This window comes from Malus domestica, chromosome 07 (assembly GCF_042453785.1).
Source record: "Malus domestica chromosome 07, GDT2T_hap1".
Lineage (NCBI taxonomy): Eukaryota > Viridiplantae > Streptophyta > Magnoliopsida > Rosales > Rosaceae > Malus > Malus domestica.
In genome coordinates this window covers 18,340,184-18,350,603 of record NC_091667.1, presented here as the reverse complement: position 1 = coordinate 18,350,603, position 10,420 = coordinate 18,340,184, and the positions used below count along the sequence as shown (strand labels likewise).

Sequence of the window (10,420 nt, the reverse complement as noted above, 5' to 3'; positions counted from 1 at the left end):
GCTAAAGCGCAGCCTAGCCTTGTTACTACCTCCGCCGTTGAGTAGGTGGCTTTCATTTACTCATCAGTGTGAAGTGACTTGACTCGTAGCATGTAACGGCCCGTTCCCAATTTTACGGTTTTTATAATTTTAATAAGTGAATTTACGAAAATGCCCTTTGAGGCAAATACGTTGACTTTTGTTGACTGCCATGTCGTGCCACGTAAGACTCATTTTATTGGCGTATCCTCGTAGTACTCGTCGCTACGAACGCGTAGGCGCAAACAGAGCATAATTTGGAGTTATAACGAAGACTCTACGAACCTTTAAACGTCAAGGGCATTTTGGTAAATTGACAATTGAACATGTGATATTGGTTGTGTGCCACGTGGGACCCACAGATTGATCCCCATTTTTCTGGATTCTTCTTTTCCTCTTCTCCTTCTTTCTCCCATGACTCTCTTCTCAACTCACATATCTCTCTTTCACCCTCAACTCCCTACCCATGACACTTAAGTACTAATCCACCTTCCTGATGAATTAACGACTTGAAAATCACCATATTCTTACTCTCCTCAGACCTATAAGCCTGAATCAAAATTTGGTTTCTCGGAATACTGTGCACAAATGCCATTTCAAGAACCTTCATTGGAATCGTGGGTTTCCCTTCAGTTTCAGACAATTTCAGCCATCTTTTGAACTCAAAACAGGTATAAATCGATTCCTCTCTTCGATTAGATAAATTTCCATGTTTGGATCGTTTAATTTAGTGAAGAAATGAGAAAGTTATAACGATTTAAAGTTTACCCAGTTTTCGACGACCTCCGCCACTTTCGAGGCTTTTTACGGCCAAACCATAGCTATTTATCAGTCATGCAAGGTACCAATCTCTTCGTCTCGTTGAGAACTATGATTTCCATTTTGAATCACTTGATTTCTTTAAGTATTAACAAAGTTATGGACGTTGAAATGTTACCCAAAAATTCTAGCGAATTTCCCTGTTTCCAGCGGACAGCAGTCTTTCAGGCCATCTCTGACGACCATTTGGACTCCAAGCAAGTACACTTCTCTAGCTTTAATTTGGTATATTATGGGTCGAATTTGGTTGAGAAACAAGTGAGATATGGAGTTCTAAAGATTGCCTAGGAAATCCGCAAAATCTGCAGAATCCGACAAAATTTCATTAAGGACCGCCACTTGAATAGTATAGAAATCGACGATCCAACTGTTGGATCATCACTAAATGTTAATACATTATAGCACGTAATATTTTAGGACCATAGGAACTTACAGATCGGGAATTCGACGTACGGATCTTCCCAAATCGGATTTGCAAGTTCGTAAAATAAAACGTCGGCCGCCACTTAATTTTGGCAATTGGCGAGGATCCGACTGTCGGATCATGGTAAGATTTTAGTATGTTATTCTAGAAAAATAATGTGGATCTTTGGAAGTTACGGATCACAAATCTGAGATGCAGATCTTCCGGATTGATTTATGTAGGGTTGTGGACCCTACTGTCGATCTTTGATCAACGGTTAACTTTTGGTCAATGGGTCTCAAATCATTCTAGAATGTCCTTGGGGATGTGTTTTATGTAAGTTACATGTTCTATTGATAAGGATTATGAGACGTGGGTTGATAATTGTTCTAGGCACCGATCGTTCGTGACGCCTCGATATTTGTACTAGGGAGTTGTAGCGCAGACTCTAGGTGAGTAGGCTTTTGGTTTTCTATATATACGTATATATGTTTTCCATTTTCCCAGAAATGGTTTTAAATGGATTTACATTTTTAAATGCCATGTCAATTGCATTATATTTTTGTATATGCATTAGTATAGATATACATATTATTGCATGACGCTACGGACGCCCAGGTAAGCTTCAGGTGAGTGCATATTCATGATAGTAATTGCAGTGTGTATGGTTATGTTTAGATGCTAATTATCCAGCACCCCCGTGTTAGTGCTCCTGTTCGTGGCCAGGGCATAGTCCTTCACGTGATGTTCACCTCCTGCACTGCACGCTCACCTTGGATCCAAGTTTGGTGCACAGCCTTATCGTACATACCACATTAGGTGGGTCCGACTCATAGGTGACCCGCGATTATTCGCATAGCCTTCACGTGATCGTAGCACTTGAGCGTACTTATTTACACCCAGCCCTGTCGTACATACCACATTAAGTGGTTTCAACTCGTGTGCAGGAATTGGTAAATAAGCTATAGGCTCAGCCGTACAGGTCACGTTAGGTGACTCCGGCTGACATATCAGTTTACATTGATTTATTTCACCTGGTTTACTTATTTCATTGCTGGAATACTTGACATGGCATATACTTGGTTTTCACTACTCTCGAGCATGATTTCTACATACGTATGTATTACTATTTTATGGGAAATTATACGGGTTTTATAGTGAGGGGTTATTATGTTCAGAAAAGAGAAATGTGTTTTCAAACGTTTTGTTTTTGCCCACTCGCCCTTCTGTTTTTCGCCCCTCCACGTTTTAGCTGTTGAAAGTTTGTATTGACGAGGATTATTGGCGAATCTCAGTATAGGTGGTTACCTCTGAGGGTACGATCTTTACCCATACTACTGTACTTTACTTATGTTATGACGTCGAGTATGAAATGGGTTCATTCCCGCTCACAACGCACTCTTGTCTTTAGACACTTTTAGGTTTAAATTTATTCACATTTTCCACATCACTACACTTTATGGCTTCATCACCTTCCAGGTGTTGGCCAACACAGTTCGATTCGAAGTCCTAGTGGACATACCGAGTTGGGGTGTGTCACAGCCTCTTCTACACACAATGCAAATGCAAAGTTGTAAAAGATTTCCTACATCAAATAAAACAAGACACGTGTACGAAACAACTTTTTGTATTAATGAATGTTTAGGGTTACATTTTTATGGTGTAATCTCTTAAAAGAATATTTCTCTAATTTGTATTTCCAATATTGAGATTTGATCCCATGGTGCCAAACACTTGATCTTGAACTAGGATGTGATTTGGTCAAAAACCGTCGAGACTTGATCTTAAACAAATTGGGACCACAAGTAGTGTCATGTGGTGGGCGATCTTCGGTTTTAGTGGTTAATGATTCGGAACGTGTTTGTTGCGCTCGTTGATTCTCCACAAGTTTGATGAAGAACACAAGAGTGTTTGTGAGTTTGGAGTTTGCTTTGGCAAGAGAGCTTTCTAGTTCCTCCAAAGGATTGGACTTGCTTCGTTTCTCTCTTTCATAGCTTGAAAATGAACATAGTATTTATAGGCAAGGGATTGAGTCTTAGTTTAGAAATCCCAATATGAATCCCGTGATTTGTGGGATTAAATTTATGATTTGATAACTTGAGCTAATTATTTAATTTAGCTTTTAATTTTATCAAAATCTTTAATAGGAAATTAAATCTTAATTGATATAATTTGATCAAATTAGGTTAATTTGTCACCCTTTGTACCTATTACTGGTGTAGGATTTACATAGAAAAGTGTTCAACTATTGGGATTACATATTGACCCAAAAGGTGAATAGCTATATAATGAATAATATTTGCAACACTCCTCCTTGGATGTTCACCAATCAATAATAGTTGCCTCGATAAAACCTTGCTTGGAAAAACCAGTGGGACAAACCAAAGCAAAGGAGAAAAATCAAGCACAACTTAGAAAACATTGATAAGGTTTTGGGCACGCATAATGTTGCCCCTCTAAAATTAATCTTGACAGGAAAAACTTAGTGGGATAAAAACCTAGTTGAAGGGAAAAGAGCACAAAGCGCTTGTATGTCCATTATAGCATATTGTTGAAGATTCCCTTTGATGAATAAATTTGCTAAATAAGTGACTCCTCCTAATGGTCTTGATTCGACTAGTCATCATTGTCAAGTGTGAAGTAATGTGCTTCAGTATTAAGTTTGGTTAGGGCTTGACCTGGGGAAGTGGGAAGTTTATCGGCAGTTGACAAAGACCAAATACAAAATAAAAACTAGGAATTAAAATAAACAAAGATTAGTATAAAGCTCCATGGTAAATGTAAATTATATGTACAAATATCCTTGAAGGCTCTTCAAGAGTCATACTAAAACTCTTAACTCTTTTAAGGGTATGTTGCAACAATATAATTCAGTTCAAACTAACAAATGTACTTGTTGAGGCAATTTATACCCAATTTATCTAGAATAGGTATCGAGTACATATTTTGAGCTTTATGCTCTTCATTTGAAATCTTTGATAAAGAATTTCATGGCACTCTATTCTTTATGAAATTGCTCAAAGAGAGAGAGAGAGAGAGATCAAAACTTAAAATCTCAAGTATTTGCAATCTCCACATGCTAGAAGTCTCACGTTTCAAATAACACTGCACTTATAAAAATGTGGTTGCTCCTACAATAGTAGACTATGTCTCTACCAAGAAGCGTTATGCCATAGTGATTTATTTCACTTCATCACATGCACCCAAGAATACCATTTGGGTTTACTATAGGTTTCCTTATTCCACATTTTTCAATGGCTCTCAAAAATGGATTTTGCATCTTTCCAATTTGACCAACCCTTTACTTTGTTGACATTAATGGTAAAACGTGATTGAATAGCCCTTGATGATATGAGTAACTACTATAATCAAAATTATCGAGTATCATTAATTTGTGATCCAATCATTCTCATTTTCATGCGGATGCTTAATTTATAAATATTCTCAATGCTTGAGTACAAGTGCCTCTTCGGGGCTTACACAGTCATGACAAACAAATGGAGATGAATTACTTAGAGAATTGAATCACAACCTATGGAGCGTCATTTAAATCGGACTTGAAATCATCAATCTTCACTTTTGGGGATTTCAAAGTTTGGAACCTATATATTTGTCATGTTTCAAGCATGCAACAGATTAATCCACATCACTTATGAGACAAGAGCAGATGTATCAACGCTGATTCATGACATTATTTGAATCCAATTTGTCACACGGTGCGAAAAATTGTCTCATCAAAAGTCACAAGCCACAAAACTATGGTGAATATATATAAGCACAACTAAAAAATACATCGACTTGAATTCCATTTTTAATGGATGAAAACCATCTTTTTGTACACAGTTACTTGTTGGTTGAAAAATAAAACCAAGCAAATCATGATGATGCATGTGATCAAGATGCATCTCCCAAGCAAAAATCAATTAGCAATGAATAAAATGCTTAGAGCTTCTGGTGAGCCATGAGAAGTTCTGTGCTTAAATCGATAGTATAACCGGCAGTATCTGTCATAGAGGTATATAGGTGAAGCGAAATAAGATCTACTAAATTAATTTGTTAACCAAGAAAACTGTAATATGAATATTAGTAGAAACATAAGATGTAGACGCAGAGAGAGAGAGAGAGAGAGAGAGAGAGAGAGAGAGAGAGAGAGAGAGAGAGAGAGAGCATACTCTTTGTGGATTAATACCTGCTGCAGCAAACATACATATTAAGTTTTCCAATGGAATTCCAATTCCCTGAACTCCAAGGTCCCCTAGGCCAAGGATACGACTGCCATCTGTGAGGACGATCATGTCTACCTGCAATATAGAGTGGAAAATGAAGACCAACTACAAACTGAAAGGACTTAGAACATAGGAAACCTTCAAAATCAAGAATAATCCCAACAGAGAAGCATCAAGATATGCTGCATTTTGACAGCACAACAGAGAGTTTGTGTGTCTTTGGACGGAGATCTCAACCACATAATACAAGCTATATAGATGAGGTGAAAGAGTGCATCGGTATGTTGTGCAACCATCGTAAACCACAAAATCTCAAGAAAAAAGTTTATAGAACGAAAATAAGGTCAACAATGCTCTATAGCACGGAATGTTAGGCGGTCAAGCATAAACTCATGCAAAAAATGAATGTTGCGGAGATGAGAATTCTTCGTTGGATGTGTGGGCACATGAGAAATGACAGGATTAAAAATGAAGATATCTAAGGTAAGTAGTAGGAGGGGTCGCAATTGAAGATAAGATTAGAAAAAATCGGTTAAGGTGGTTTGGAACGAAACCTACTCATGTTTCAGTTAAAAAATGCAATTATGAGATAAGCTCAGAGAAAAGAAGTAGAGGATGACCTAGGAAGATGTGGACAAAGACTTCAAGAAAAAATAGAGTTCTTGGAGCTAATCCAAGACTTGGTGCAAAACCGAACAGTGGTATTATTCTAGAATTCATAAGTCTACCTCATTTACTGGGATAAGATTTTGGTACTATATGAGTAGAGTGAGACTAAATGAAAATTCTGAAATTCAATCATATTGCAATGTGAGATGGAAATGGTTGCACGTCAGACTGAAAATGTATTCCAAGTAGGAAAAAAATAAAAAATAAAAAACATCAATGTTGCACAACTGATTGAATATATATTCCAAGTAGGAAATAAAACATTATACAGAAGGTACTTTGTTACAAATATAGATTGTTCCAAGTATACTTAACAAGTTCAAGCTGCTACCCAAATAAAGGACATACATTGGCAACATTTGCATTATAATATAAAATCTTCTTCAATCAAAAATCTGTCACTTCATTCTGAGAAAAGAAGGAGCCAGAGGGGCCATCATTGGGCACGAATGCTAACTTCACAACCCTTGCTGCACCTTCTTCGACAGGCAAGACGCCGGAATTGGAGTTTATATCTGTTTTGACAAATCCGGGGCAGACACAATTGATACGAAAATCGGGGTACTTCCTGGCTAGAACACGTGTATATGCATTCATTGCTGCCTTTGAGAGTATATAGCTAGACATATGAGAGGGCCAGCCCTTGCTCTCAAGTGAACCCTCCTTGTAGTCTTCTAGAAACTGAGTCAGCATCTCGTCTATTCGCTCTTCTGTTAGGTTCTCGACATCACTGAAAACTCCTTTAACCCTGTCACTAGGTATTCTGTTTAACATGCCCATGGAGGATGAAACGTTAACAATTATTGGTGATTCGGATAACTGGAGGAGTGGAATAAGCGCTTCGGTTGTTCGTTTAGCACCGTAATAGTTTATTTGCACGCATTCTTTTGCTAACTCATAATTTTCAGTCATCACTTTATTCCAATCAATTGTTTCTTTCTGCATCACACACGCCCCAAACATCAGTCATCAATCTATCACAGCGAAAATATTGTCCAGAATAATATTACACATAATCATTTAATTTGCTAGTAAAATGGCTAGTATGTTATCCAGTCCAATTCTAGCCACAAAAGGTGGCCTTGTGAGAAGAATTATGTCAAACACTTACCCAACCAGAAGCTACTGCAGCTTTAAAAGCATCACCATCCAGAATGGATCCACCAACCCCTGCATTGTTCACCTGTGCAGAGCACAAATCTTTCAATATTTGTTTTACTTCAGCAACTCAAACTATTGAAAAGTAAGAAATTCTAGAAAATGGAAATTAAAGGGTCAGTGTGGGTAGATCCTTAGATGTTCTTTATAACCAACTCAAAATCCAATGCCATTTATAGAGCCAGCTTTGAGGCCTAAGGAGTATGCTACACTGCAAAACCCTAAAGTCCAGCGACTAATCTAATTAATGAGTTAGAGAAACTTAATTTGATTCAAACGATATTCTAATTAATCTAATCTAAAAACTTGGCTACGCCCAAAAGCCCAAGTCTTCAAAGACAAAAACTTTTTAAGAAATGAGCTATGATCGTACCAAGATATCGAGTTTCCCGAACTGGGTTTTAATGAACTCCGCGAGAGGAGCAATGGTTGACGGGTTAGCCACATCAAGTTGATGAAAAACCACTTCACCTGCCATGCCGGACTGTTTGAGTTTCTCAACAGCTTCAAGACCCCTCCTCTCATCTCTAGCTGTTAAGACCACTGTTATTCCGTCTGATGCCAACTGCTTGACAATCCCTAATCCTATTCCTTTGTTTGCCCCTGTCACAACTGCATACCTGAAAAATTCACACGCATAACAAACACCAAATTCACAACAAATTCACAACAACAAAATAAGAAACAAAAACAAAGAGCGAGAAATTGTTATCGAGTGGCCACCGCTTTGTTGCTTCTGCCATTGATAATGATTCGATATCGATCGGGTTGATCAGTAGGTAGTTAGATAATCGTTTGCGTGCTTATATAGTGTTTGAGTTTTGTTTTGTTTTGTATGCTTATAATGATTCCAACTACTGAAGTATTGTATCTAGCAGAAAGTGGACTTTTCTTTGCACAACGAAAAGAACCTTGGGTGATGCAATTGCCCACGTTATCCAAAAATTTTGTGGTGTAAGTCGAATGAGGGGTTCCTTTTCGGATTCTTTCCCGATAAATCATGAATCATATTTGTTTATTATACATTAGAAGAAAATTGTTCGTTGGCATCTTCCAACTACTGAAGTATTGTATCTAGCAGAAAGTGGACTTTTCTTTGCACAACGAAAAGAACCTTGGGTGATGCAATTGCCCACGTCATCCAAAATTTTTGTGGTGTAAGTCGAATTAGGGGTTCCTTTTCGGATTCTTTCCCGATAAATCATGAATCACATTTGTTTATTGTACATTATACAGCTAATTTTCATCAGATACTATTTATGTTCAATTTTAAATAAAACTTTTAAAAAAAAATTTTATCATACAATATATAATGAATAGACACAATTTACATATCTTCGAAATTCTTACAAAGATTATCTAAAGAGGATCCTCATTCGTGTTAATCAACCATCAGCAAAGACAATTGGAATTTTAGTGTTGACTATTTGTAAATACATATTCCAAAATATCCAATTAATTTGATTCTCGATGCATGAAGAAATTTTTTTATGTGCTTGAAACATAAGCCGGTACATCAGGACCGGCCCTGAGGGTGTGCGAGGTATGCAACCGCACAGGGCCCCGTTTTTATGGGGCGCGGAAATTTTAATAACCTATATGGTAGATACATATTTTAAAAATAAAAACGTAAACGTAATTAACAAAATTCCCATAGCGGAGTTGGCAGATGCTAGTTTTTCTAGTTACATAGCACGGGTTCAACCCCTACCTAGACCTAGTAGTTTCTGATACGACATGAAAATAATTGGTTTCGGATCAACACGATAACTAATCGGATCATTATCAGGTGACCCGTTAAGAACCCATTAATAACAGATTCTTAACGGGTATACACGCGAGTAACACGTGGGTAACCCGTTTCGATCTATTAAGAACAAAATTATTTTGATAATTTTAAAGTTTAATTACTAAAAGATTTATTATAAATACAACAGTCGTATTAATATATACAATATATTCTATATTAAATATATAGTTTTGTGTTATTATTCTATATAAATTTAAAAAAAAAAGTTTTAGTCATTATTTATTTTTATTATGAGAGTTCCTTATTATCATTACTAGGATACATTTTACTTAACATGTTGTTGTCCAAAATTAAAATAAACTAGTATAGTATTTGTATAGGCAAGAACTAAGAAGACATACAAGTATGAAAAATGTAAAAGAATATATAAACACTCGTGATTCATCATTATTCCTCCACGAGTAGATAATGGTTACATTTACATTATCATTTAGATTTTTAAAATCCTCCAAACCCTCATGAATAATGTTTTTTATTTAAGGGAAAAATTAATAAAATTAATAATAATTATTGTAGAAGTGTAAAAAATGGCTTCGAAATCTAACACTATAATCCATAAACCTTAAATTTATATTTAATCGTCGATTGTCATTTACGCTTTATTCTTCATACTGAATTTCATTTTCAAAATTTTCTTTTTTGAAAACATGATCATCTGGCGGATATAAGAAGATGAACAGTTCAAATCTTTGATATCACGTTTCGATATTTACGGTAAATTGAAATATGAGTCGGTGTCATATAGTTTGTAGAAACTTTATAAACATCAAGCAACATTTTCACTAATCGTAAAACTCTGAATATAATATCAACGATCAAAACCGTTCATCTTCCTTCATCCTCTAATAGATCATGTTTTTAAAAAAGAAAATCCAAAAAAAACAAAATTTGATCAGAAAAATGAAGCGTAAATGTAAACAACAATCAACGGTTAAATTTTGATCTATGATTTATATGATTATAGTGACAAATTTCGAAGTTAAGCTTTTCATGAAAATTGTAAAGCTTGTCATTACGAATGTTTATATATTTTTTTTCTATATTTTTTTTACACTTCTACATTAATTAAAAAACTATTAAAGACTTTAAGTAAATGAAAATATACTTGAAAGAAAAATATGATTTTATGTTTTGACTGTGACAATATGGTATGTATATACTTATTTAGTATTATGTTTTTCATTTGATTATTTATTGATTTAAAATATAGAGGTGTGCTATCCACACACCCCATTTTATTTCGAATTTAAGCTCTCCACGAAAGTTGTAAAGCTTGTCATTACGAGCGTTTATATATTTTTCCTATATTTTTTACAC

The 10,420-nt window shown here is 35.8% G+C and overlaps 1 protein-coding gene across 2 annotated transcripts; it reads right to left on the bottom strand.

Annotated features, from left to right (window-relative positions):
- Positions 1–6,354: 6,354 nt before the first annotated feature.
- Positions 6,355–8,521, bottom strand: LOC139197553 ((+)-neomenthol dehydrogenase-like). Of its 2 annotated transcripts, XM_070825242.1 has the most exons (5): positions 8,318–8,521; positions 8,017–8,147; positions 7,667–7,913; positions 7,247–7,318; positions 6,355–7,074 (listed from the first exon to the last, which is right to left on the bottom strand). In XM_070825242.1, exons 2-5 carry the CDS (start codon positions 8,034–8,036, stop codon positions 6,523–6,525), a joined length of 891 nt encoding a protein of 296 aa, XP_070681343.1. In that variant the 5' UTR covers positions 8,037–8,147; positions 8,318–8,521; the 3' UTR covers positions 6,355–6,522. The 2 variants fall into 2 exon arrangements, with proteins under 2 accessions (XP_070681343.1, XP_070681342.1); XM_070825241.1 differs by having other exon boundaries at positions 8,017–8,318.
- Positions 8,522–10,420: the final 1,899 nt, after the last annotated feature.